The sequence below is a fragment of the Aspergillus flavus genome, chromosome 4, assembly GCF_009017415.1.
Source record: "Aspergillus flavus chromosome 4, complete sequence".
Lineage (NCBI taxonomy): Eukaryota > Fungi > Ascomycota > Eurotiomycetes > Eurotiales > Aspergillaceae > Aspergillus > Aspergillus flavus.
In genome coordinates, this window is record NC_092405.1 from 4,171,375 (window position 1) to 4,197,183 (window position 25,809).

The 25,809-nt window shown below is 48.9% G+C and overlaps 11 protein-coding genes and 1 non-coding gene across 12 annotated transcripts; 6 read left to right on the forward strand and 6 right to left on the reverse strand.

Moving 5' to 3' along the window:
- Positions 1-577: 577 nt before the first annotated feature.
- Positions 578-714, reverse strand: F9C07_t159. Its single transcript has one exon. It is a non-coding gene; the product is annotated as a tRNA-Ser (tRNA).
- Positions 715-1,376: 662 nt separating this feature from the next.
- On the forward strand, positions 1,377-3,490 carry F9C07_2284018 (alpha,alpha-trehalose-phosphate synthase subunit). Its single transcript, XM_071510667.1, has 5 exons — positions 1,377-1,831; positions 1,884-2,253; positions 2,318-2,691; positions 2,739-3,081; positions 3,144-3,490. The coding sequence occupies exons 1-5, from the start codon at positions 1,540-1,542 to the stop codon at positions 3,196-3,198; spliced, it is 1,434 nt and encodes a 477-aa protein (XP_071366702.1). The 5' UTR covers positions 1,377-1,539; the 3' UTR covers positions 3,199-3,490.
- A 140-nt stretch (positions 3,491-3,630) lies between these two features.
- F9C07_10348 (phosphatase 2C-like domain-containing protein) lies at positions 3,631-4,833 on the reverse strand (the record flags this gene model as incomplete). The annotated part of the gene is made up of 5 exons (XM_071507391.1): positions 3,631-4,007; positions 4,083-4,185; positions 4,250-4,544; positions 4,606-4,715; positions 4,765-4,833. The coding sequence occupies 5 exons, from the start codon at positions 4,831-4,833 to the stop codon at positions 3,631-3,633; spliced, it is 954 nt and encodes a 317-aa protein (XP_071366703.1).
- Positions 4,834-5,213: 380 nt separating this feature from the next.
- On the reverse strand, positions 5,214-7,385 carry F9C07_10347 (tRNA nucleotidyltransferase; the record flags this gene model as incomplete). The annotated part of the gene is made up of 3 exons (XM_071507389.1): positions 5,214-5,464; positions 5,519-6,073; positions 6,125-7,385. The coding sequence occupies 3 exons, from the start codon at positions 7,383-7,385 to the stop codon at positions 5,214-5,216; spliced, it is 2,067 nt and encodes a 688-aa protein (XP_071366704.1).
- A 413-nt stretch (positions 7,386-7,798) lies between these two features.
- F9C07_2067856 (ER-golgi trafficking TRAPP I complex 85 kDa subunit-domain-containing protein) lies at positions 7,799-10,089 on the forward strand (the record flags this gene model as incomplete). The annotated part of the gene is made up of 2 exons (XM_041286100.1): positions 7,799-8,867; positions 8,924-10,089. 2 exons carry the CDS (start codon positions 7,799-7,801, stop codon positions 10,087-10,089), a joined length of 2,235 nt encoding a protein of 744 aa, XP_041146800.1.
- Positions 10,090-10,723: 634 nt separating this feature from the next.
- F9C07_2107138 (Snf7-domain-containing protein) lies at positions 10,724-12,406 on the forward strand (the record flags this gene model as incomplete). The annotated part of the gene is made up of 5 exons (XM_041292409.1): positions 10,724-10,770; positions 10,839-11,106; positions 11,194-11,415; positions 11,469-11,663; positions 11,714-12,406. The coding sequence occupies 5 exons, from the start codon at positions 10,724-10,726 to the stop codon at positions 12,404-12,406; spliced, it is 1,425 nt and encodes a 474-aa protein (XP_041146801.1).
- An 85-nt stretch (positions 12,407-12,491) lies between these two features.
- F9C07_2233226 (postreplication repair E3 ubiquitin-protein ligase rad18) lies at positions 12,492-13,827 on the reverse strand (the record flags this gene model as incomplete). The annotated part of the gene is made up of 3 exons (XM_041292398.1): positions 12,492-13,092; positions 13,145-13,259; positions 13,317-13,827. 3 exons carry the CDS (start codon positions 13,825-13,827, stop codon positions 12,492-12,494), a joined length of 1,227 nt encoding a protein of 408 aa, XP_041146802.1.
- A 234-nt stretch (positions 13,828-14,061) lies between these two features.
- F9C07_2233227 (DNA polymerase subunit Cdc27) lies at positions 14,062-15,839 on the forward strand (the record flags this gene model as incomplete). The annotated part of the gene is made up of 9 exons (XM_041292410.1): positions 14,062-14,121; positions 14,191-14,246; positions 14,297-14,544; positions 14,607-14,785; positions 14,844-15,134; positions 15,185-15,209; positions 15,269-15,409; positions 15,460-15,642; positions 15,694-15,839. 9 exons carry the CDS (start codon positions 14,062-14,064, stop codon positions 15,837-15,839), a joined length of 1,329 nt encoding a protein of 442 aa, XP_041146803.1.
- On the reverse strand, positions 15,620-22,561 carry F9C07_2222022 (Pex12 amino terminal region-domain-containing protein). Its single transcript, XM_041292399.2, has 6 exons — positions 21,504-22,561; positions 20,039-20,069; positions 18,037-19,986; positions 16,770-17,974; positions 15,864-16,703; positions 15,620-15,750 (listed from the first exon to the last, which is right to left on the reverse strand). The coding sequence occupies exons 1-3, from the start codon at positions 22,395-22,397 to the stop codon at positions 18,578-18,580; spliced, it is 2,334 nt and encodes a 777-aa protein (XP_041146805.2). The 5' UTR covers positions 22,398-22,561; the 3' UTR covers positions 15,620-15,750; positions 15,864-16,703; positions 16,770-17,974; positions 18,037-18,577.
- Positions 16,567-18,308, forward strand: F9C07_10342 (uncharacterized protein; the record flags this gene model as incomplete). Its single annotated transcript, XM_041292411.1, has 3 exons — positions 16,567-16,703; positions 16,770-17,974; positions 18,037-18,308. 3 exons carry the CDS (start codon positions 16,567-16,569, stop codon positions 18,306-18,308), a joined length of 1,614 nt encoding a protein of 537 aa, XP_041146804.1.
- F9C07_2159881 (NMD protein affecting ribosome stability and mRNA decay) lies at positions 22,562-24,522 on the forward strand. The gene is made up of 4 exons (XM_041292412.2): positions 22,562-22,702; positions 22,761-22,902; positions 22,952-23,242; positions 23,301-24,522. Exons 1-4 carry the CDS (start codon positions 22,644-22,646, stop codon positions 24,369-24,371), a joined length of 1,563 nt encoding a protein of 520 aa, XP_041146807.1. The 5' UTR covers positions 22,562-22,643; the 3' UTR covers positions 24,372-24,522.
- F9C07_2284025 (pre-rRNA-processing protein esf2) lies at positions 24,523-25,733 on the reverse strand. Its single transcript, XM_041286106.2, has one exon. The coding sequence runs from the start codon at positions 25,556-25,558 to the stop codon at positions 24,551-24,553; it is 1,008 nt and encodes a 335-aa protein (XP_041146808.1). The 5' UTR covers positions 25,559-25,733; the 3' UTR covers positions 24,523-24,550.
- Positions 25,734-25,809: the final 76 nt, after the last annotated feature.

Below are 25,809 nucleotides of genomic sequence, written 5' to 3' on the forward strand. Positions count from 1 at the left end.
TTCTCTGCTTAGGTCACACAGCTTGCTCCAGGTCCCAATAGCCGGCACTTCTGCTTCCAAAGCTGCAGAGTCCTAGAACAGTCACGTCCAATAACAAGCGGGTGTTTTGTCATACAACCTTTTTTGTTCCAGTGACCAGTCGTTTTGCCTGGATTTCCAAGCACCAGGTCCTACGTTATGATGGATCTCCAAGTCTGCAGGCTGTTTGGGCTAAATTTAGGGTTCGATACTAATGCCGAGGGCCCCGTAAAGATCCATGGAACTTGCCGGAACAATGACCGACAAGTGATGTAGGAGGAAGATATACCAGCGGATAGAGGTAAATAATGATAAAACAAGATGTGACGTAGAGTGCCGCTTTACAAGTAAATTTATACCAGTGGAATCGACGCCGAAAATGATAGCCTTTGGCGCCAGAAGCGGCCACCTTTCCACCTATAACATGCCTAGGTTGTTAGTTATTTTTCTACTTTAATGTTTTTAAATTCCTTCCACTTCTTCCCGCGTTCCCACCCGTAAGCTACCTTAGAATGGACAGGGGAGGAGTTATTGTCTTCTGAAGACGCAAAAAAAACAATGCCTCCACGCGGGATTGAACCACGGACCTCTTGATATCTATCGTATACAACTTTTTTACTTGTTAGTTAATGATTTACTAGGAATAATGTACGGTTTCAACTCACGTCAAGCGCTCTACCACTGAGCTATAGAGGCGTGCCCATAGGTAAGCGGCAAATATCTATATTCTGATTGATTATATACAATAGCTTGCAATTCTACCACCTCCCTCTCCTCCCCTGACAGTATTGGTGTTGTAGATTGGGCTAGTCGTCACTCGAAAGGTGTTTGCCTCTAAGGAGACTTCCTATCACGGCACTCTCAGTGCTCATATGATTTGGGAAATTCTCACTCAACAAAATTTAGAAATATTCCCTCTTATACAGCCGTAGTATCATACTATTTTTGAACTTAAAATAGGAAATCAGGGTTTAATATAAAGTTGAACATCGACCTAGTCTGCTATAGATTGGGCACTCACGACTATCTCCAGTGGAGTATCATTGCTACAGCATGAGCACAAGATAGCTTCCGCCATTGGCTTCTTGCGCCTGTACTAGTAGGGCAGTCGGGTATCTTCCGTTTTATAACGTTCTGACGGCATATACTTCCGCCATTAGGATCTCCATGACCTGCTGGCCAAGTCTTACCACTGCCGAGTCCCATATATGGCCACCATTATATAGCACAGTACCAGCGCCACGTTTCAACTATTGGCACAATGAAGCCTGTTCCTACCAGTAGCCAAGTATTACCTTATCTTGGCTCTCAAGTGTTACCAATATCATCATGACGTCATCTGTATACGTACATTCACCACCAAAAGACTCAAGGATATCATGATGATCCTCTTATAGTAGTGCTACTTCAGACATAACACTCTTGCCTAGAAAATACCAATAACTTTGAACTGATCTTTAGCCACTAGACACTTCAGACGAAAACGAACAATCAGAACTAACTTACTCTTCAAGACTCAACATGGTGACGGAGAATAAGAAGAAGCGCGGCTTGATTATCGTCTCAAACCGTCTTCCACTATCTGTCAAGGAAGAAAATGGTACATACAAGTCCAGCTTATCCAGCGGTGGACTTGTAACAGCCCTGTCGGGTCTGACAAAGTCAACGAACTTCCGCTGGTTCGGCTGGCCTGGCAAGGCTATCGAGGACCCAGAGGAGCAGAAAAAGGTCTCAGACGCTCTAGCAGAGAATAGCGCGGTGGGAATCTTCCTGAGCGAGCAGTTGGCGCAAGACCATTACAACAAATTCTCGAGTATGCACCTCTCCTCCGTTCTATCATCCCCCGACATACTAACCAACACTAGACTCCGTCCTTTGGCCCATTCTCCATTACCAATCTGGAGTTACCTTCAATGAAGACGCGTGGGAGGCGTATCAGCGAGTGAACAAGATCTTCGCTGATACGGTCGCCAAAGAAGCGGCTAATGGGGATCTTATCTGGGTTCATGATTACCATCTATTGCTCCTGCCTTCTCTCTTGCGTGAGCGACTGAAGAAGCAAGGGAAGAATTGCCCGATTGGATTTACTTTGCACACACCATTTCCTGCGGAGGACTTTTGGAGGGCGATTCCTGTGCAGAAGGATTTACTTAAGGGGTTGCTTGCTTGCGATGTGATTGGGTTCCACACGGATGAGTATCGGCGGAACTTTACTGAGAGCTGTGAACGTAGTTTGTGAGTGTAGATTTTCTTTCTTCATTCATGATTTCTGATGGTGCGTGGACTAATAATATTACAGGGGCGCCAATGCTGAGAAAGAAGGCCAGCTTGAATACGAAGGACACACAGCCTGTGTTGGTACGTTTGTGGTCGGGATCGACCCGCAGAAATTCAACGACTCTATGCAAGATCCGGACGTTCAGAAACGTATCAAAGAGTTAGAAAGGCGTTATGAGGGCAAAACTGTCATTATCGGTGTGGATCGGTTGGATTATACTAAGGGTCTAGTCCAGAAGCTCGAGGGGTGGGACCATTTCCTTAAGACCTATCCCGAATTGGAGGGCAAGGTGACCCTGATTCAAGTGGCTATACCCAGTCGTGAGGATGTGAAAGAGTATCAGGAGCTTGAGAAGGAAATTTCTACACTTGTCGGCAAGATCAATGGAGAGCATGGTATGTAGCCCTCTATACGTTTTCAATGTTTTTGCTAACAGCGTTAGCTACACCCGATGGAACACCACTCATTTACATGCACCGGTCTGTCTCTTTCACTGAGCTAACGGCCTTGTACTGCATTTCCGATATCTGCCTCCTCACCTCCCGAAGAGACGGCATGAACCTCGTGGCGTCTGAATACGTGGCTTGTCAGGAGAATAAGCATGGAGTCCTTGTGCTCTCCGAACTTGCAGGGGCTGCCTCTTTCATGTCTGGTGGCAGCGTAACCTTCCACCCATCTAGTGTACAGGAACTGTCAGATGCAGTCCACCAAGCAATCAGTATGGACGACAAGGAGAGGAAGGAACGATATGAGAATCTACGAGAATTTATCACCACCCACACAAGGCAAGTTCCGGATCTCATTCTTTTTATACTTATACTAAGCTAACTAATGCTTCTGTGAATAGTGCTAAGTGGGGAGAAGCATTCATTGAAGCTCTATCTCGTCATATTCAGGAGTGATAGCTCTCGCTTTCTGTTGTTCTTTTTCTTTATTTCATAACTTATCACGTTCATAGGTCTTTTCGCAAAGCGTTTCTTGATATTGAGGTTTCATTGAAGCATTTTGTTTATCTGAGCTTGGCGAGACTGGCGAAGTATCATGATATGATCAAGATTAGACTAGTTTACTTCTATCGTAAAACTTCCTTTGATTCTTTTGTCGATCTTAGTTGCCACGCAGTTAGATGGATGATCGCAGTTCAGGGCATAACAATATATCCATTTATTTTACAAAGCAGAATTTATAGTTGAGGTGTTCTATTGATATTTTTCGTCTACGCTGTTCTGTCTCATAAGTATAAAATCTATTCTATTCCTCTGTCTAACGAACTATAAAATCCAAGTGCGTATCTGCATGGCCAGCCGCATACACATCGAGAACCATGAACCGCCTCATGACGCACCACCAATGAAAACTGCAATGCAAGTCGCATTATCACTACCCGGCACATCCGCAGCCTCGTCAACAATATATTTCGCAGACTCTGTTGCATTTAACCCAGACCGGTAGCACGTCAATAACCCGTGCACCATAATCTCATCTTCAAGGCTGTTAGTCACGCCATCCGAGGTCAAGATTAAAACGTGCTGACTCCCATCATTCAAGTCGACTCGTGACAGATACGGCTCATTGGATAAAAGATTCCATTGATCGATAGAAGACGAGACATCAGCCCGTATCTGCGCTTCATTGAGCGGCCCCGTCCCCGAGTTAATGAGAGGGTCCTTGTATTGGAGATCACCCAGTGCTCGAGACATGTTCAGGGAGCCTATATCATCCGTGTCAGAGGCCTTGTAGAGTATCATGAACTCATAATTTATTCTTCATAGACAGGAACACCGACCTAGCCTTTCTGTCCCACTATCAGTGTTAACCATACCCCCGGCATCCATGATTCGATTCTTCTCGTCTGAATCGCCCGGTTTATGTGACCTCGTTATCCGACGCTGTATGAGAGTTAGATCTTGTTTTTCCGAACAGGTCAATCCACGTAGAAGATACGTAACGTACGATATTAGTAGCTCCCTCACTCGAACTAGTATAATCCGTCATTAGAATATGCGAATCGCCCAGATTCCCAATGACCAGGAAACCCTGGGTCAAATTGACCAAGGCCAAAGCAGCAGTCGACCCCGACGTCGCGAATTGCTCCTCGCCGTCGCGGAAGTCTTTCAGTAGCTCCGCTTCCTCTTTCTTGATCGCTTCTTTGATGGCCTCTTCGTACCGACCAGATTCGAGTTCCGGGCTTTCTTGTAAAAAGCGCAGTATGTTTTCGTTGGCGTGTTTGGATACTTTGCTGGAGCCACTGTGTTTATCATGCTTTCGGTTAATTGGTTCATATTTTAAGTAAAGAAGGTGATGCATACTGTCCGTCGTAAACTGCGAAGAAGGCTATCTTGTCGCCTGATTTTGTTAAGAAGTTCTCTGGGAGGAGGAATGTATACTGGTCTTGTTGGGTTGGTCGGGAACCTATTGTCTATTGGGATGTGAGTGTTATATATTTGGAAACCAAAGGAAATGCTTACACTTGCAGCCCCTGCACCCTCGATCATTATTGTGCTTGGAGATGTAGTGGTAGTGGTCGTAGTGCTCATGGCGAGAGGTGGGTGAGTCCTTCAAGGTGTCTTTGTGAGAAATCTGTATATGTAGTGTGTCTATATCTATGGTATCTGGTCTTGTGGGGTTGTGGTCAGAGGATATTCATGGATTGACTTTGTTTTATGTTTGTTGATGCCGAATAGTTGGACCCCATTGTGGATCTTACGTCAATGGGCAGTCACGGCTGCTTTATGACGCTATTGTGCCTGGTCTCCGCTCCACTTCTTGCTTTCTTGGGAAACCCTGTTCCTTAATTATGCAACAAAGGAGACTATATCCTGCTCCATACATTCGTCACCATGCAGATTGTAATTTTGGTAGCTATTGCATGGTTTTCTACTGCGCTAGGTGGATATCTTGTTTTAGGTTGGTTCCATCACTTCGAGCGTATGTCAAGCTCTTCCTTTCGACTTGACACTTCTTCCAACGCCTTGGCCTTATCTGTGATCTCTGGGTGTAGGAGCTGCCACTTAATCACCATGTCCAAAGCCTTGCTCATCCACGGTCCTTTCGGAGATGCAAGGTTCTGGGCAATTTCAACCCCGTTCACGATGGGTTTCATGTCGTAGACGTTTTCCAGGTCGTGTTCTACGAGGTATGAGAGAAACTGATTGTACTCTTGGATCACTGCCAAGCACATACGAGTAAGTACGATTGGAAAGCCAAGGATAAACGGGAAACTCTCACCTTTGTTGAACTCGCCTCCTTGCGCAACTTCTTGCAAGATGGCCAAGGTACAGCAAAGTCTCCAGTCCTTGCTCCATGTACGGATGTGCAATCCAATTTGCTGTCGAATTTCGGCCGCGGTGCCACTCATACGCCCTTGCAGAAGTGAGGATTTCACGTCCACGATAGAGCGCCAATGACGAGCCGCATCACGGAGCAAGTTGATCGTTTTGTTATCAGAACGAAGGCTATCCCTAGCGACTTCCGCCGCGCGGGCAGGAGGTGGCCTTGGTTTTGGCCCTTGCGCCACGCGATCTGGCACCGTAGACCAGGGTGCGAATGCGGCAATCACCCAAGCATAATAAGCTTCTTGAGCGTCGCGAATAAGCAGGTCGCGTACACGTGCAATAGGTATCGAGTTGTTGTTGGGGTGTAATAACTTCTGCAGCGCATTGTATGCAGGAGCCCAAGAAGATGTATCCACGCCGACATCATCTTGGTGGTTTGCAAAAATTGTTGGATATAATTCAAGGCGGTCAATAAATTGTAGAGCACCTCGGGGATCAGGACCTGTATGTTGTGAGTGTGTAAACCATGGTTGTAAATCAGAGAACATATTACCTTTGAGCATCTTCGTCATCTCAGTCCCCACTCGCTCTCTACTGATCTTCAGTTTAAGTGCTTCACTGATATCCTTGTTTTTCATAGCATTTTCCGTATCTTCATCGATGCGATATCCTAATCGGCTGGCAAACCGAATGAGTCGCAGTACACGTAATGGGTCATCCTTAAAGGTTTGATACGGCTCCATTGGTGTTCGGATTACTTGGTCTCTCATATCTTGAAAGCCCCTCCTAGTAAAATCCTCTACTTTGGACTCGTTCAAATTGTAAAAGAGGGCATTGATGGTTGCATCCCGGCGCATTGCATCCTCCTCGGCCGTACCAAACTCCATCTGGGGATTGCGACTATCATCCGAGTAGGTTTCCTTCCGTAGGTTAACCAAATCGATATCTAGCCCAAAGATCTTAGTAGTGACCGTTTCCAGATGCTTTGACTTCTCCGGATTAGCTTCAATTTTATGAAGACTGACGATAGCGTCCTTGAGCTGGCCATTGTTGTGGTTTTTCTTGTACTTCTGCAGATTCTCGGGAATATCCAAGTAGTCCTTAAGCAGGAGACCGAACTGGTAGCCTGTCATGTTATTGATGCCCACATCGATGTCATGGCTATCGATGCCGAGCAGCTTGTCCCGCACCCAGCCTCCTGTAAAACGCAGTACCGTGCGTGGGGTGTCCACTGCATTGCCTCCTTCTGCAATCGACCGTTCTCGTATGTAGTCTGCGACATCTAGGAGGAGGGATTTCAGGGTGTTCTCGATGGGCGTGAGCTGGATTATAGGATGCGTCTGATCGGGTGTCGCGGTCATTTCGTCAGAAGGGTTCTTGCGCGAGATAGGGGAAGATATGCGTCTCCTTTTGGTAGCTCTCTCAGGGGAAGAATTTCTAGGTTTCTTGTGGTTCATGGAATAATTGCACACAGTTTGGCGCCAGGGACAGATCGGTGGGTTTAATACTAGTGGGGTGCTTCTGGTATTAGTCGGGAATCTTGTAGATTGAGTGGAAACATAGACAGTTCGCAGAAATTGCTGGGTGGGGCTGAACTGATATATCTCAGGAAGAATGCGTAAAGAAGTGGGTTTGAACATGGATCGTTTCCATGACAGAAGGAAGTTACAGTATGACTCTATGAGTTTGTTGTCGGTGCCCGCATTGATGACTTCAGTCATTCTGCCCGTCTTTTTATACTTTGCGATCAGGTAGCAGGGACCACCGCCTTCCGCCTTGTCGGCATTTGAGATCATTTGGTCCTGGTCAAGCATTTCAGGAAAAGTAATTGAACGTGAATGAACTTTAGTCCCCCTTGCAGGTTTTTGAGTTTCAACTATAATTACTTATGTGTCTCTTTGTCCAGATAGAACATATTTTCCGTACCTATGAGTCTACCTTGACTACCTGAATCCTCCATTTGCTAAATTTAATTACTATTGTATCACGTTGCGTTGTTGTTTCTGCCGCGGTGACTTGGCCTCCATCCCGTCAACAACATCCCTCCTCCCTCAATCTCCGTCTTCCACTTTCTCCCTTCTCTCCAAACCCACGTGTTACTTCAATACTGACCGCTCCTACGTGCATTCCCCCCACCCACCCCCTCTTTCTCTTTATAGCTTCGGTCCATGGGCTCTAAAGTCCCTTCAATTTCTATAAGTCCCGCTTCGCCATCCACTCGGAGTCCATGACATCGCCCGGAGATGCTGCTCCGGTCAGACCTCCGCCGTCCTTCTCGCCCGGCGTTCCGCGAGTCGCATCCAAGACGAGATATCCAGATCAACGCCGCGATTCGTCTCCAAATCTAGATTCGGACCTAGTAGACTCAAGAATTGCCACGTCCCCCACGCAACCCCCTCTATCGGCCACCGCTGCGGAGCTGCCGATTAGATCCGCATCGCCCCATGCTCGATCTATAAGATCGTCAACGCCGCAATTGACCCGATCGTCACTGGGTTCTCCGACGGAAGGACGACTGGATGGTTCTGAAGATATACGCTCTTTGATTATACGCTCATTCTCCCCGGTAGTCGGGGTTTACTCGTCGGTCGATACTGATGAACTAGTCAGACAAAAAGGCTTCGCGGGCGGCTTTTGGGAGCTAATTCGCCCTTTTGGAGAGACTGTTCCTGGGAAGATTGTGGTTCGCGATAGTGTAGGGGCAAGTCGTGGCTGGGAAGATTATGGGGTCCGGTTTGTCGACTTAGGGGGCAACCCACAGGTCTCCTCTGAACCGAGAGCGCCGCCTCTGACACAATTAGAGGAAGCGCTAGAGAGGCAATTGGAATCACCAGATGATCCACTGGGAGGTATACTACGGCCAAAAGATTTTCTCAGTTTTCCTACAACATCCCCATTATATAAATCATTTCTGCGTCAGCTGCTATCAGTCTCTTCTCCGACCCCGCATGAGACATTCCGCCACCCCGTGGCGAGCGTTATCGCCATTAGCTCACGAAACACATCGCCTCTTGAAACGCTACGACGGCTATATGCGGACACCAGCAATGGAGATAGGAAGCTACCGGAGTGGGTTCACCCCGAGTACCTCCGGTACTATGTCTTGGTTCATGACGAGGATCGCGATGACATCACGGAATCAACGAAACTCTACGACCAAATGAAACGTCACTTTGGCTTGCATTGTCATCTCTTGAGGCTACGCAGCAACCAATGTGTTGTGACTGATGACGACAGCTGCCAGGTGCCCGAAGCCGAATGGCTTTCACCTACAGAACGCCTGTCAGGTCGATCAGGTAGGGTTCAAAAACTTTATAAGTTGCTTTAATGCACTGGATCTAACAGCGAATAGAGCCTCTAGTCGATCTAGATACAGATGGTCAGCCGTATCTTTTCGAGTCCGATGTCACTGCCATCAAAGCCTTCGTCCGGGAGTTGGTCGCTCAATCCGTGATACCCTATATGGAGAATCGAGTAACTGTTTGGAATGATCAGGTAGCATCACGAAGGCGTGGCATCAGTGGCCGTTTCATGTCAATGTCTCGACGATGGGCAGGTTTCGGGTCTGGCTCTCGATCTAGCCTTATTGGCTCCGGTGGTGGAACCAGTGGAAACTACGACCTTGCTCATGGCTTCTACAAGCCCGATGTACCCGAGGCCATTCTCCGAAAGATGGCGGACTTTGCCTTCATGCTGCGGGATTGGAAGTTATCGGCATCCACCTACGAACTCCTCCGGTCAGACTATGCGAATGACAAAGCGTGGAAGTATCATGCTGGCGTCCATGAAATGTGTGCTGTGAGCATGCTTCTGAACCCTCTTTCCATGCCTGGAAAATCGAAAATCAATGATATTGATCAGATGATTGAAACTGCCTGTTATTCCTACCTTACAAGATGCTCAGATGCACCCAATGCCTTACGTTGTCTCTCCTTGTCCATGGAATTACTGAAGTCTCGTGGAGGTTCTGGAATCGAAAGTGCGGCTAGATGGGCCATGCGGGCCATGGACCTGAGTTTAGTCGGCTCTATCGGCCAAGCGCTCCTCAGCGAAAGGATTTCAGCCTGCTACGCCTCCCGAAATGCAATCAACGGAGTCAGATTTGGCTCACGGCATCGAAAAGCTGGCATGTGGAGTGTTCTCGCTGCGGACCGATGGCTCAGACTAGGGAAGCCATCACTGGCCTCTGCGTCTCTCGAAGAGGCCGAACGCCTCTATGCAGATGTTTTGGACAGCAACGGCGCGTTTCCTATACCGGAGATGCAAGCTTTCGTTGATAACCTGAGACATGCAGTGAAGGTTGAATATCTCGAGTCTAGAGGCTTAGACACTGGAGACGAGGCGGCGACAGCCGATCCTCTAGACGTTTTCGAACCCGAGGAGACGAGTGAAAAGCTAGACAAGCGGAAGAATCGGAAATCGCTGATCGCTAATCCGATGGACTCAGGCGGTCTTAGCTCTACTCAAGGAGCGAGAGATGATGATAATCCTGCAAATGACGATTTTGAACGAGCTTAAGGATGCAATGGCTAATATATGGGCGTACAAAGAAAGGGCATTTGATAGACACATGACCAATTTAATTATTTTTATGTCTGAGAGACTTCTTTGGTAAATGCCCGAGAAGGGTATCTATCTAAGTACGAAGAATACCTATTTTGCATGAGGCAAAAGAATAACAATCTCAGACACCACAATTCATGAGCCGTAGTGATGATGTCAGTTCATTCATGCAGTCTGAGCCGTTACACAAGATGCTTTCCGGCCGACAAAGACAATGTCAATGGTACATAGCAGAAACATTTTTACATTGTTCGGCTTTCATTCCATGTTCCCAGTCCATCAAACCATTAGCTTTATATATGTCATATGGACAGCGACAGGGCTATATACTGCGCATCACATGAAGAGCTAGGCGTAGCTATACTAATCAGGCATAGCCACATCACGTGTGTTGGTCTTATCGGTCCATATCAATGATCACTCCAGTAACAAACAACTACTACGGTTTGTTAACAACCCACCTGCATCAGAGCAGTTCGGCTCGGCAGCCTCCAGAAACCAGAGCCTTATCTAGCCTTTTATCGCAATTGGACACCAAAGACTCTATTATCACTATACCCCAGGATCACAAACCCTATCCATCCTCAACATGAACGACCTTCTCAACTTCATTCTATCACAGGATGCATTCCGGAAGTATGAAAACTCACACCACTAAACCCTTCCAATCGACAAGAACCAACGCTAATCGAATTTGTTACCAGAAACCGACTCCCATCCCTCTACTCCGACTTCGCCATACACCGCAAAACCAACCCCGACGGCTACGCCGTCAACGTCGCAGCATGGGAACAAGCACTAACCAAAGCCGCAAAGCACGGCTATATCTCCTCCTCACACGGCCAACTCTCGACACCGTCTAAGGGGGCAATGCGGAAAAGTGACCATCTGATTCTCCGCGCTGATAAGTCGCTGTTGCGGGATCTGGAGATCCCGGAATGGGGGCAGCCGGTGGCGCTTGGGGCTGTTTTGGTATGTCTTTCTTTCTTTCTTTGTTTGTTTGTTTTTGTTTCTCTGTGCAAGATACGGGTGTCCTAATGTGTGTTTTGGGTGTTTTAGGAAGAGGCGATGCAGAACCGGACGATTGTGCCGTTGCAGGTGTATAGGGTTAATCCGGCCATTTTGCAGAAGCCGCAGTGGCGGCTTATTGATCCGGGTGTTTTAAATCCGTGGAATGTGATGAGCTGGGGGTTGAAGCAGTTGAAGGGTGTTGTTGTCGGGACGGATGACTCTTCGCCTGTTTTACAGGGCCAGGAGTGGGTTTTGGTGGAGAACCTTAAGGTATGGGCTTTGCTGTTGAAAAGGGTGTGGTTGAAGTGCTAACTGTAGAACAGGAGGCTGCAGGAGGAATAGTGAAGAAAGTTATGGGTCGGAGTCCGTCGAACACTGACCTCGTTTATTCTAAGGAAAGCTTTGTGAGCGAATTTGGAACAACCCTAAATCAAGACAGCGAGCTATCAGAAGCAGACTTTGATGTTCTATTGTTATATTTATCCCGCGACAGCGGAGCCATTGCATATGATGGCAAGGTATGTATAATGGCCTCTATATGCGCTTCGACACACTAACCATTCACCAGACAATCAAGTTCCGACCCTCAAATGATGCTCCGAGGGAAATTACCCAGCAAGATAGCACCATCGCCTCTATCAAAGCGCTCATGGCAACTATGACGAAACAAGTGGAAGGATTAGAAAACAAAATCTCTGAATTGAACTCAGCCGCAAAGGCAGCTTTGCATAACAAGAACAGGATATCTGCCCTTTCAGCGGTGCGGTCTAAGAAGCTGGCCGAACGTAACCTGCAACAGAGACTAGATACCCTGGCACAGCTAGAGGAAGTTTACTCTAAGATCGAGCAAGCGACTAGCCAGATTGAATACGTCCAAGTGATGGAGGCAAGTACTGGTGTTCTTCGTGGCCTCAATACTCAGATTGGTGGCGCCGAGAGGGTCGAAGATGTGGTTGATGAATTGCGCGAGGAGATGTCCAAGGTGGACGAGATTGGAAACATAATGAACGAGGCTGGTCCCCAGGTCGACGAGGCAGAGATAGACGAGGAGCTCGAGGAGCTAGAGAACAAGGAACGACAAGCTGTGGAAGAGGAGGAAGCAGAAAAGACTCGTCAGAAGCTCGCCGAACTCGACAACCTCGAACAAAAGGCTAAGGAGGCCGCACGCATCGCAGGCTCAGAGCAAAATCTGGATTCCGAATTAGAGGAAAGGCTTTCCCGGATGTCAGTAGAAGAGAACCCCAGTACCGCGGCACAGTGAGGTATAAAGCATCTCTATCGGCGAGAAGGTTCTAGCCAAGGTATATCTACACGACAAAGAAAGAATGCGCATTGGGATGGACAGTTTATCCAGGAAGCGTATAAGGCTCTTCACTTTCACCGGGCTCCTGTGCGTGTTGAATTTTAGGATAGGCGGCACTTGTGAGATCTACGAGTGGCTGTTCCGGCTTCTGCATATTCGTTGGAATTGTAGCCTCCACTGGTTGCTCAACTGTGGGTGATTCTTGCGATTGAGCCGGGGCTGCAGACGGGATGGTCGTGCGAACTAAAGCATCGCTTCGCTTTCGAGCGTTTGCAATCAGCTGCTTGAAGTCGCTTTCATGGGTGGTCGACCATGCGGTTGCATCAAAGTCTTTACGCATAACGGAGCCAGCAGACTCAGCAGAGGGATGTGCACTACCGCCCTGTGTGCGTTCCCAGACACCCAATTCATGTAATAATTCACGCTTGGACTTTGGCGTTTTGGAGTCGCAGTTAGCGTTCCATAAGTTCATCCACTCGGTGTGACGTCTTTGCAGTAGGGGCCGTGGGCCCCAGTTCGGTATTCCCAAATCTTTAAGCTTTTTCCGGAGCACATTGTCTTTTAATAAAGAATAGTTTATTGTGGGGAGTCTCTCGGGCGCTTTGTTCAGTGTTCGCGAAGCAGGCGACATGGGCTGCAATGAGCTATGACTCGGGTTAGTACATTTAGAGTATAGAAAATCCATCTAGACCTTACCCAAATGATATCTTTTTCGGCGGGACTGGATCTCCGGTGCAATTATCTAAGTGTTGAAAGACTGCTTCGTTCTTCATCCTCCGATTGCAAATTGGGCACGCAACCAGGCCGTCCTCTAACCAGAGCTCATTAGACTTTACTCTAAAGCCGCTGCATATATAGAAGAACCTACCAGGCACATATTCTTCATCCTGGCTATCCTCAACTACGTCCATAGTTGCAGGTTCAGTTTGCCGCTCCACGCCTTTAGTTCGTGACCGCGTCTGTCTCCCCTCCGAAACCTCACTATTTGACCCATTCCGCTCATCGACCTTCCTCTTCTTCGAAGCAGGTTGCGCCGTTCCTACTTCTGCATCTTCTCGATCTTCAGTTGCAGCGCGTTTAGCCAGGTCCAACACACTAGGTCTTGCATTCTGAAACGCCTCGACAAGTTCTTGGACCGCCCAATTCCGCCGCAATTTCAATTCCTGGTCCGAACTTCGACAAGCTGGACATTTCCCCTCCGTGCTCAAACACCGCCGGATACACAGTGAGCAAAACGTATGACAGCACGAGGTAATAACGGGGTTGTCGAAAAAGTCCTTGCACACCTGGCAGCGGAGCGCGGACTCGAGTGGCGTCAGAAGCGACAACGGCGTTCCGAGCCAGTCGGTCGAGTCGGGGAGGTCAAACGTCTGCTCCATAGGTGCGGGAGCAGAACGAGAATATAAGGACAGGAAGAAAGAGGGGTACGTACGTGGCGAGACGGAGGAGTTGAGGTTCGCCGCAACACAAGGTACTTGAAAGAGTAGTAATTAGTTGAACTATTTGGGAAGGCCGCCAAGACCCGCTGACTTAGACGCGTTAAGTGGTTTGGACGCGTCGACACTTATTTGCTCCCCCATCATTCTGTCGTATGATCAAGCGCTCTGGATAAAATGGCTGTCGCCGATTATAAGAGGTATCTGGCCGAGAATGTTCTCAATGAGCGCCGGACGGTATGTTGTGTTTTTTATCTTTGCGACGTTGTGATATTCACTATTGGCTGACGAGTTCCCTTTGCGCAGGTCACTTTCCGCTCGCTGAGTCGGGCTTTGAGGGTGCATAGTACTTTGGCGAAACAGTGGGTTATAAGTTGGTCACTTGGACTGAGTTGCGACTAATTGGGCGAAGGATGTTATACGATTTCCATCACAATGAGAACAACAAGAAACCGCAGAGCGTGAATGCGACTTACATTATTACGGGCGTTCAGAAAGCGCCAGCACCTGCTACGAATGGCCATACCAATGGCGAAGATAACAGAGACGATGTATTCCCGAGCAGTCCGTACCTGAGCAGCTCGATGCCCAATCAAGATTCGGCTCCGGATACTGTCGCTACAGCTTCCGTTCTACTGGTACGGGAGGAGGACTTAGAAGGTAGGGCGCCATTAGTCTCTCATGCTGGACTCGAGTGAGCAACTATTAATGCTACTCATCAGATGCAAAAACCACTTTTGAGTCGATATCGTCTATATATATCTACAGCCTGCAGCAGACGGTGTTGCAGGATCTCAATGTCTTGACGGATGTCAGTCGCGAGACTGTGAGCAACCATTCTCAAGAGGATCCTTTGGAATACGGAGGGCAGTGGGGCATGATTCAAAATAAGAATGTCAAGGTATTTCTTGCCCTGGGCGATTGCGTTCATAAGAGGATTGGTTCTGATATGCGAACAGCGGAGAACAGGCTCACGGCCGCCCCCAGCACCAGCTGCTACTAAATCGAAGCCTACTATACCCTCGAAACGGCCAAGTGAAGCTACTTCGTCCCAGATCAAACCAGAGCCAAAGAAGGAAGAAACTGCGGCATCCGAGCAAGCGTCCACACGGGAAAGTACACCCTCGACAGCATCCAAACCTACTGAAAAGGCCGCTCCGTTGAAGCGAGAAAAGAGCAACCTCTTCAGCTCCTTTGCAAAGGCAAAGCCGAAGCAGAAGAAGGAAGAATCGGCAACGCCGGCAGAATCGGTCAGTATAGCTTCCTTTGTGATCCTGGTAACTATACTAATAGAGTTTAGGCCGAGCCTAGTGGTGCCGAGGATGGTTAGTAGTCTGATCTTTGGTGCTTAGATACATTCAGAGATATTGACAGATAGATATAGTTTTCGGTGATGACGATGATGCCGACGAAGAACCGGAAGAGCTCTTCCCCGACAGTGGAAAGTCTGCCTCCTCAGCCGCTGCAACTCGCGAAAGTCGGAAGGAACGCGAAGAGAAGCTGAAGCAAATGATGGAGGATGATGGTATGGCACCATAGCTTCTTAAGCACTTGGCATAAACTGACCACACACAGATGAAGATGAAGACGAAGAAATGCCCGATGCTACAGAGCCACCAGGAGAATCCAAACCCATTGATCAGCCACCTCCGAAAAAGCCGGAGCTCAAGGAAGAGATAACAGTCCAGGGAGGTCGACGTCGCGGCAGGCGTCAAGTGATGAAGAAGCAAGTCCGCAAGGATGATGAAGGCTACTTAGGTAAGGCGCTCGTTGGTTGTAGAGGAATTTTAGCTAACCACTGCTGCTCAGTGACTGTTGAGGAGCCATCGTGGGAGTCGTTCTCCGAGGATGAGCCTGCGCCGCCACCTAAAAAGAAGCCAGCTGTGAGTGCGCTCAAGGGAAAGCCTGCGGGTAAAGGACAGGGCAATATCATGTCATTTTTCGGCAAGAAGTAAGTGGTCGGGGGGATTTGTGTATACCAGTTAGCATATTTGCAAGCCTGCATATCCGCATTACCTCGAATAATAGAAGTATAACCATCAACGTGGTTCCTTTGTTGGTTCCACTCGGCATATCGAAGTCCGTAGTATCCACTTCATTTAATGCGGGGATGATGGATCAGGATAGTATGACAGACATCTGGAGAATTAGTGGAGCATTGCTACTATAACAAATGAACATCAATCTATAATTCTGAATTATACTGTGAGGTATTCTACAGAATTGACAGATCCATTGCCATCTATCCTTTTGATATGCCGATCCTCCCGAAGCTATTAAATCTTTATTTGCGGGGAAGATTCAACTAAAACCTCATTAGTATCCCCGACTATGGAGAGATCGACAGTCAGTCCTTCTCTTCCCAGTGTAACAGTGACAATGCGATGTGACCTTTCATGTCTCCCAGGCTATTCGGAAATTCTCCGAGAGGGTGACCCCTCCGATATTGAGTGTTTATTTGAGATACAGCAGCATATAAACAAGACTGACCCTCCGTTTTCGAGCTTCTCCGCATTCCACCTTCCGCTTGGCATTTAATTTACAAGGGACAACACATCTCTCAGCTGCCAACTTCTGTCACCACTATCCATAGTCTCCGATCGTTGTTCCAGGCGGATCGCAAGCTTCATATATACGCAACACCCTGAAACACAAAATTCACCTTCTACAGCTCCGTCCATCATGACGCGCTCCTCAGCAGCGCTGATCGTCGCCCTTGCGGCTTGCTGGAACGCACAGGGCTCTGCAGGACTACGTGACGACCCTGCAATTCTGCGACGGGCCTGTCCGGACTATCTCACATACTCCACAGCACCACAGTAAGTTCTCTATATGATCTCGCGATCGCAGACATCTTCCTCATGCTAAGTACCTCTTCCCCGCAGCCCCCCATACAGCGGAGGTCCTTTGAACCTACCCTTCCAACGACCAGCACAAGAATGTCGCACCTTCAGCTCCCCAGCAGTAGAACAGGTCATTGAAGATATCACATCGCGTATAGAGGACAAAGATCTTGCCCAATTATTCAAGAACGCCTTCCCCAACACCCTAGACACAACCATCAGATGGCACACAGACGGCACCTCCGCGCAACCCTCACGAAGGGCCAAAAGAGCCGGTTCGCAATGGAACGGCCCCCAGACCTTCGTGGTAACAGGCGACATCAACGCAGAATGGTTGCGCGACTCCACAAACCAATTGTCCGGCTACCAGGCTCTAGCCAAGAAAGATAAGAACCTGCACAACCTCATCCTAGGAGCCATCAACACGCAGGCTGAATTCGTCATCCAATCCCCATACTGCAACGCCTTCCAGCCGCCTCCACCCAGCGGTATCCAAGCCACGGACAACGGCCAAGACGACAAGGTCCACCCGGCATACGAACCGTCCGTCGTATTCGAATGCAAGTACGAGCTCGACTCCCTAGCCAACTTCCTCGCCCTGGGGACCGAATTCTACGAAAACACAGGTTCAACCGAGTTTCTCACAGACAGGTGGTATCTCGCCCTGGACACCCTCCTGAAAGTCCTAGACGCGCAATCACAGCCAACCTTCAACAATGACCAATTCGTCACAAACCAGTACACATTCCAGCGCACCACCACCCTAGGCACAGAAACCCTCAACCTAGCCGGCGTCGGCAACCCCCTGAACCACGGAACTGGGCTCATCCGCAGCGCATTCCGGCCTAGCGACGACGCAACCATCCTCGGCTTCTTCATCCCGCCTAACGCCATGATGGCTGTCCAGCTGAAGAAGACGGCAGAGGTGCTCCGCAAAGCAGGCGGCAAAGCCGACCTGGCGCAACAGCTCCAAGATCGAGGTGAGAATCTTGACAAGGCTGTCCGCGAACACGGCATTGTCAATCACCCCACGTTTGGTGACGTCTTTGCGTTCGAAGTCGACGGTTACGGATCCCGGATTCTTATGGATGACGCTAATGTTCCTTCTCTCCTTTCGCTCCCCGTCTTGGGCTACGTCGACAAGGATGACAAGGTCTATCAGAATACCAGGAAGATGGTCCTCAGTCAGGACGGTAACCCGTATTATCTGACTGGATCTGCTTTCCATGGTATTGGTGGTCCTCATAGTATGTCTCTCCTTTCCCCCCCTCATCATACTGAGAGACAATTTCTAACAAAAGCTATACAGTCGGCCTTCAAAACGCCTGGCCTATGTCCCTTCTCATCCAGGCCCAAACCTCCGACTCGGATGCCGAGATTATCGAGTGTATCAATCTTGTCCGGAACTCGAGTCTCCTGGGTCTCGTGCACGAGTCTATCAATGTTAATAATATTGAAAAGTATACCAGGCCGTGGTTTGCATGGGCGAACTCGGTCTTTGCTCAGACTATTTTGAAGGTTGCAAAGGAAAGGCCGCATTTGATCTTTGGGGAGGGGGCGAAGCCGTATGTCATTGAGTGAGTGGTTGTTTGGTCTCTTGGTAGGTTATACCCTGGTCTTGTTCTTATTCTTATTCTTAGTGTTACTATGGCATAAGTACTTAATATGAGGGGTGTATATATGGTACTACGGTGGAATGAGGTATACTGCAAATTGAAGGACTCGGGGTTTGATGTAAATGTATCAAGGCCGCAAGAGCGTATAGATAGCCTTAGAGTATGCCTTAATAACGTATGTAATTGACCATGTCATATGTAGTATATGCTATAAAGGGTGTTTGTACAGTAGTATTAAATCAATACTCGTCTCAGGCCTTCCGTGCCACCCAACACTCTTCTTCCCGTCACAGGACACCTGCCCTTCCCACTTTCCCATTTCCCTTCCCTACTCTGACCCTGGCCATCACCTTTCTTCTCATCGCTACCCTTTGCTTCATCATCTTCAGACTCATCCTCCCCCGCGGCGCCTGCGCCCTCCCCATTCATGAAGTCAATTTGTCTTTGATGCTCCCCGTTAAGCCAATGGAAGACACAGACATAACAAAAGACATACCCTGTCTGGCATGCAGTTGGATTTGCCAGCTGGTTGAGACAGATGGGACAGGTAGATGCCGCGTCCGAATCCGGCGGTGGAAGAGGAACAGTAAAGATAGGTAAGTATGAAGTAGCCGAGATCGGCGGTTGGATGCGTTTGCGAGAAGATTTCAGGGCCGATTTGCGCGTCGGCGAGTCGGGTTCTTGTTTTTTTTTCTCCTTCTCTTCGGCGAGCTTCTTTCTCTCTGATGGGAGGACCATTCCGTTTGTGACTGGAGCCGGTAGGTCCAGGACTTCGGTTGCTTTGCGGGCTAGTTGGCGCGAGAAGTCGCTCGCGTGCCACCATTCGAGGAACTTCAGGGCGAAAATAGATGCGGGGAGGAAGTATCGTAGAGATGTTAGGAGTTGAGGGTAGAGGTTCTGGGGGCTCAGTAGGCCTAGCAGACCGGAGCCTGGGCGGGAGCGTCCCCGGCCACCGGGGCCAGCGGCTGGCTTCGCTTCCAGCATGTCTGCAATGGCCTTGTGGTCGGCACCGCCCAAACGGCGAATCCGGGTGCCGATGAGCCAAAGGAAAGGAGAAGAATATTTAGTGTTGTCAAATAGGTAGGCTAGATTGAACGCCAGGATAGAGAAGTAGTAAGCGGCGTTGACGGACGGGTATACGTTTCGAAGGAACCACTTGTAGTAATGGACCAATCGCTGCCGAATGGTTGGGTTGGGCGGGAGGTCATCATTAGGGTCATATCGGGGGCCGCCACTCATGATCAGCGACGCCTGGGGTGCGGCGTGGATATCGTAGCCTTCGTCTAATTTGCGCTTGAGGTACGGGATACCGACCATGATGAGCAGGTTCTTCCACACATCTGAGGAGCGCAGTTTAAGTGTCTCACGGACAGGCCCTGGAGCGCCGAGCTGGGCGCGTGGGATTTCACCATTCTTGGTCAGGAGAACGCGCTCACGCTTGAGAGAGTAGAAGTTCTCGGTGAAAGAGCCTCCAAAATTGCGGAGATAGTATCGCTCAACTAACAAAGATAGAAGTGCGTAGATCTCATCGTAAGAGTTCAGTATCCGCAGAAGATACCGAGGATGGCGGTGAGTGGCAACCGCGAGGATATATCGAATGGATGGAGGTAGAAGGTCTGACAGTTGCTGTTCGGCGAGGAGTTCTTTGCGCTATCAGCCGGTGGTCGTCGGAACCGTTAGAGCATTGCAACTTACCGAAAAGAGACGGCTTGAGCTCGTCAAATTCCTGTTGAAGACTGGGTAAATATTCCATAGCGAGGATATCGGCTAGTCATCCTCCTCCTAATGCTGAATTGATTGTTGTTTGGAATAGCAGAGGATGCGGAGATGAGTCGGATGCAGTGCTTGACCCGGACGGCGTTTGGGGCGGATTGAGCCGAGGCTTATCGGCATGTGCATTGGCCCTTATCGTAGTTCCCAATATGGTAAGTGCCATCAAATTGTCAGTATACCAGGGTTTGTTATTATACAAGACTATTAAAATACAATGATTATATCCATTTCCAATGTTCCAACAGCACCCCAAGAATGCATTAGTGTCCAACACAGCCAAGATGATCATAGGCTAGATATTTCTTTGGCACTCGTTCCATATTCGCGCCAAGTCACTTGTAGCTCCGCTCGCCGCGCTTTGTTCAATATCCGGGTCTGCCACAACAAGGCATTGTTTTACATGCTGCAGGAGCCGCCCCTGCAGAGGAATGGGAGTTTCCTCCCGGGCCATCATGGGCACCCATGTTGACAGGCAGTCTCGAGCGCGAAGCTCATCGCCTAATTCGGCATGTAGCTGGAAGAGCATCTCATAGTCTGCACCGGTACGTGGGCTATTAGTCAGAGGCAATTTGCGCCACAACTTCCAGAATCCATTATAGTCCTGATTTTGAAAGAGCGTTGCCATGAGAACGCGGGAGTGGTCGGCGTCAAAAGGTAGGTCAAGGGTCTTTATAATACGTGAGATTCGTTGCGCCACTTCAGGGGATGCGGTACTAGTCGCTCTATGTAGCATGTTTAACACTTTCATATTCAAAACATTTGTACCACGAAGGGAGAGATGTTCCAAAACCCGAACAGCAAGTTCTCTGTCCGAGTCTGGCGAAAACGACCCACTATTGCGGTCATCTGGGGGCGACTCCGTCAACAATGTCGAGACAACGTCGAAGCTAAGATCGTCAGAGACATGATACCCTGAAGCAGTGCATCTCATGAACGCAGTCCATAACCCTTCTTTACTGTAGGCCGGGTGTTGTCGGGAAATAGCCATGCATAGGAGTTTGACCCGGGCTACAGTTGATTTCTCTGCAGACAGGGTCGACAAACGGTTAAAGAAAAGTTGAAGAAAGAGGGTCGAGCCTTGGTCTTCTGGACCAGTTCCCAGCTCGTGTCGAGCGGCCTCACTTGGCAAGCCTTCAAGATATTGGAATAAGGAGTATGTAGAAATACCAGCACTAAAAACATCTCCATGAGCAAGGCGTCCGCTTGGTGGTTCCGATGCCATAAGCCTTGCTACACTGTCGACATTTTCTCTACCGTTTGGATGGCCGGTAGGTCGGGTGCTGTGGAAATGCCTCTTCTGCTCGAATAGGAGGCTTACTGTTGACCTGTGGACTTTTCCAGATTCACGGTCAGATGATGGTAGATATATCGAGTTGGAATCACGAACCTCTTCAGGAGGTGCATTACGAGTGACCTCGGAATACTTCTGTTTCTCTCGTTCGGCGCGGTCTAGGGCTCCTTGCCATAGGCTTTCAAGGTCGACTTCGGCCCTCTTCTCCTCCGTGAAGATCTGCACGACAATCCTCGTACCCCTGCCGACCTTGCCAAATCCTTCGAAAGTTTCGTCTTTCTCCAGTACAGGGCTTTCCTCCACAACGCCGGCATTCACACATATCCAGCCGGTGGTAATTCCATCATCCTTGTCGTCGAACATGACGCCCGAGCGGCTTGCAAGTCTAGCTCGACGGGCTTTGCGTCGCAACTTGATCTTAAGCTCATTTCGACCCAGTAGCCCATCTGCATATGGGGATAACTTGTAATTGCTCCTCAGCCAGCGACAGAGACGGTCTGCCGAAACGTTCAGATGCTTCACACTTCTGGCCGTTCCAATGATCATAATGACATTTGCGCCAAGAGCAGGAGGTGTTTCCAGACCCCGTAAGTCAATCAGCTTAAGTTCATCTAATCCAAGGTCTCTGAACACATAGTCTAGAAATGGGGAAAGAATCGCAGGTGGGTCCTCTGGTAAATCTGGAATTTGATCTCGGGACGATATCTGTGAGTCGGAAACCGGCGTGTCTTCCTGCAGATACCATGGAACATGACTAGTCGGCTTGGACGGCTCATTGTCTGAAGAAATCTCTTTTCCTTCTGTGGACGTGGAATGCGACGGCTGCTCTGACGCAAGGTAGGATACTGACGCAAAGGCTCGCGGATTGTGCTTGTAGGATGAAGGTACAGGAAAAGGCCGACGAAGTTTTGAGGCAGAAGTTATGGTTCGAAGCGGCAAGATGACCTCCTGTCGACACCAGGGGCCCCTCAACAAAGTTCGATGCATCATACGAGTATATTACAGATGGGAAAGTGTTGCTGGATGAGAAGGGTATCGGAAAAAATGATGACATCTGCTCAAGCTCAGAGCAAACATGACAAACACATCCATTATTAAGCAATCAAACAAAGCAAACGGAAATCTTTCCCCGCGGCAAAAAAAAAAAAGTTACAAATCCAGTAACCCTTAGTGTTCACTTCATCCTATCTCTTTTTGTCTCAGTGTCATATCAGTCTGCGGCAGGTATTTGCAAATATGTCGATGGATTTGGATGCGCCGGTCCCTATCGCTGCGCAGGACCATATAGCTGCAACGTATGCCGACCTCCTTTCTACTTATCTTACCCCGCTATGGCTAACGCATATATTCTAGTATCCTCTGTTGTAACTGCGGTGCCCCGATCGATGGAACAACAGCGGCCGGTGCGCTTTGTCAAGACTGTGTGAGATCGACCGTCGACATTTCCGAAGGTATCCAAAGAGAGGCGGTTGTCCATACTTGCAGGGATTGTGAGGTGTGTGTGTCTCGGAAGTAGTCATTAGGGTGTCACTAACCCTGCACAGCGATGGCTTCTACCCCCCAACAGCTGGGTCAGTGCAGCGCTTGAGTCAAAAGAATTGTTGGCGCTATGCCTACGCAAACTTCGTGGCTTGACGAAGGTCCGGATTATCGACGCCAGTTTCATCTGGACTGAACCTCACTCGAGACGTATCAAAGTCAAGATCACCATTCAACAGGAGGTGGCCGCAGGGACAATTTTACAACAAGCATTTGTTGTCGAGTATGTCGTACATTACCAGCAATGTTCCGATTGTCTTCGTTCGTTTTCCCCACATACGTGGGTCGCATCAGTGGTAAGTTGCCAGTTTGACAATTCCCCTAGGGTATTAGCTGTGCTAACTCACTTCGAAGCAAGTACGACAGAAGGTTCCGCACAAGCGAACATTCCTTTATCTAGAACAGCTCATTCTTCGTCACCGCGCGCATCAGGAAACCAATAATATCAAGGAAGCAAAGGACGGATTGGACTTCTACTTCAGCCAGAGAAGCCATGCAGAGAAGATGGTTGAGTTCCTTTCTTCAGTTGTGCCTGTCAAGGTGAAGAAGGCATCAGAGCTTATCTCTATGGACATTCATACATCGACGAAGTCCTACAAGTTCTCCTACTCGGTGGAAATAGTTCCTATCTGCAAGGATGACCTCGTTGCTATTCCTATCAAATTAGCCCGGTCGATAGGTAATATCTCGCCACTGACACTATGCTACCGGATCGGAACTACAATTCAACTCTTGGATCCCAACACACTTCAGACAGCCGAGGTTCCTGGCGCGACCTACTGGAGATCGCCGTTCAAGAACCTCGCGGATGTCACTGAGTTGGTGGAGTTCATCGTCATGGATATCGAGCCGGTAGGCAGATCAAACGGGCGATTTCACCTTGCCGAGGCAACTGTTGCCCGTGCGTCGGACTTGGGCTCGAATGACCAGACCTACTTTACCCGTACTCATCTAGGCGGAATTCTCCATGTTGGAGACTCTGTTCTAGGCTACCATCTGACTGGCTCGATGTTCAACGACCCCAACTATGATGCTATTGAGGCCAGTAGCCAATACAGCTCTACGATTCCTGATGTAGTCCTTGTCAAGAAGCACTACACCCGCAAGAAGAACAAGTCCCGCAACTGGCGAGTCAAGCGTATGGCTCGTGAACACGAGGAGGAAGCACTCCAAGCCTCTACCGGTGGAAGCCGCAAGCAGGAACAGGAACGTGAGCGTCTCGAAGCCGATTTCGAAATGTTCCTTCGCGACGTTGAGGAAGACCAAGAGCTGCGGGGCACTATCGAGCTATACAAGGCCAGGAAGAACCAAAATGCCGGTGGTATGGAGATGGACGAAGACAGCGACGACGAGGACGTGCCCAAGATCAATATGGACGAGTTGCTTGATGATTTTGATGAGCTGAACATGAACGATGACGAATAAGTTCTGTCGAACTACAATCATGATTTCACACCAAGGGTCCGGCGTTCATTTGGAGACATTGATTTGGCGGTATAAAAGTTAGGTCCGAGTACATAGCAAAGGCAGATCTGCTAGAATATTTAACCAACAAAGCTTGTTTCGCTGATAAGGATATCTTTTAAGAACTGTACATGAATCGACTAGAAAATCTTCCCCAACACCCTCTTTGTATCATCCTCCAAAGCAGCTTCACCGTCCTTGATTGTATGACGACCCTTTTTAACCTCATTCTGCTTGAATGTTCTCCTAACCTTGAGCTCCTCCGTCTGCTGGCCTCCTGCATCACCAAACTCCATCTTTCTTTTCTTCTTTTCTTCATTCTTCCTCTGCATCCCATCAAGAACCTTACCCGTCTCAACACCTTGCAGGAAGACCTTATCCTCTTTCCTGGCCCTAGCATCCTCAATGCGCTGCTTAGCCTCCCTCTCCTGCCTCTCCCTCTGCACCTGCTCCATCAGATCTCCCCATTTGAACCCCTTCAAATACTTCATATTCCACACATCATCATGGTACCAACCCCCCTTCCTCCCCCCAACAATCGACGCATTCAACGTTTCCGCACAAAGCTTAGCCGTCTTCTTCGACGCAAATTCAACCCACCCATCCGTATAGGTCTTCCGCTTATTCGACCTCCTCCGCGGCGCCGAAGCCGGCCTCACAGAAGGCGACAAGAACACCTTCGTAATCGGCCCGAACGACCTCGCCTCAAGCATACTCTTCAACGCAAACGGCTTCAAATAAGGCGGTAAAGACGAAAGATAGACAACCCCAGTCTTGTTCTTCTTCGGCGGCTTGCCCTTATCTAATGGTTTGCGCTTGCTCGATTTCGTCTCTTGTTCTGTGACATCTAAGTACTGGGTGCCGGAGGTCTCTTGTTGTTCATCGTCGTTGTCGCTAATAACATCTTCTTCGCTTCGCTGCTGGGGTTTCTTGGCTTTGCCTTTGCTCTTGCTTAGTTTTAGATCTTCGTCGGAGGCGACGGAGTCGTTGTCGCTTTGGTCGGATTCGTCGTCTTGGGTTTGGGTTCGTCTGCGCTTGGAAATTCGGGCTTTGCTTTCTTCTGCGGCTTCGGAGTCGTAGCCGCGGTCGTTGTCTTCGTCGTCGCTTGGAGCGAGATCGAGGAATTCGTTTCTCTTGCGGGTTGTCATGTTTTCTTTTTGTTTGTCAATTGTGGTGAAGGGGTTCTGTTGGAGGTGTTGTTGGGAGTGTCTTTTCTCCTTCTTGGTTTCAAGGATGTATGCAATTTTCAGATCGACTGGGCTAAAAATGATAAATTGTTCTGGAAAGGCCGACAACTTTTTTGTTCCGCTGTTGGTCCGTGCTTTCGTGCAGGTTGCTGGCCAATCAGAGGGAGAGTTTGGGTAGACCCCCATAGTATTTACTACTAGTAGTACTTGAG

Coding starts and splice junctions, on each gene's coding strand:
- F9C07_2284018 (XM_071510667.1), top strand. CDS start 1,540: ATGGTGACGGAGAATAAGAAGAAGCGCGGCTTGATTATCGTCTCAAAC. Junction 2,254..2,317: donor GAGAGCTGTGAACGTAGTTT/GTGAGTGTAGAT, acceptor ATAATATTACAG/GGGCGCCAATGCTGAGAAAG. Junction 3,082..3,143: donor TTTATCACCACCCACACAAG/GCAAGTTCCGGA, acceptor TTCTGTGAATAG/TGCTAAGTGGGGAGAAGCAT.
- F9C07_2222022 (XM_041292399.2), bottom strand. CDS start 22,397: ATGATGCATCGAACTTTGTTGAGGGGCCCCTGGTGTCGACAGGAGGTC. Junction 20,070..21,503: donor GTAATGCACCTCCTGAAGAG/GTTCGTGATTCC, acceptor AGTCTTCAACAG/GAATTTGACGAGCTCAAGCC. Junction 19,987..20,038: donor GCTCAAGCCGTCTCTTTTCG/GTAAGTTGCAAT, acceptor GATAGCGCAAAG/AACTCCTCGCCGAACAGCAA.
- F9C07_2159881 (XM_041292412.2), top strand. CDS start 22,644: ATGTCGATGGATTTGGATGCGCCGGTCCCTATCGCTGCGCAGGACCAT. Junction 22,703..22,760: donor CAGGACCATATAGCTGCAAC/GTATGCCGACCT, acceptor CATATATTCTAG/TATCCTCTGTTGTAACTGCG. Junction 22,903..22,951: donor ATACTTGCAGGGATTGTGAG/GTGTGTGTGTCT, acceptor AACCCTGCACAG/CGATGGCTTCTACCCCCCAA.
- F9C07_2284025 (XM_041286106.2), bottom strand. CDS start 25,558: ATGACAACCCGCAAGAGAAACGAATTCCTCGATCTCGCTCCAAGCGAC.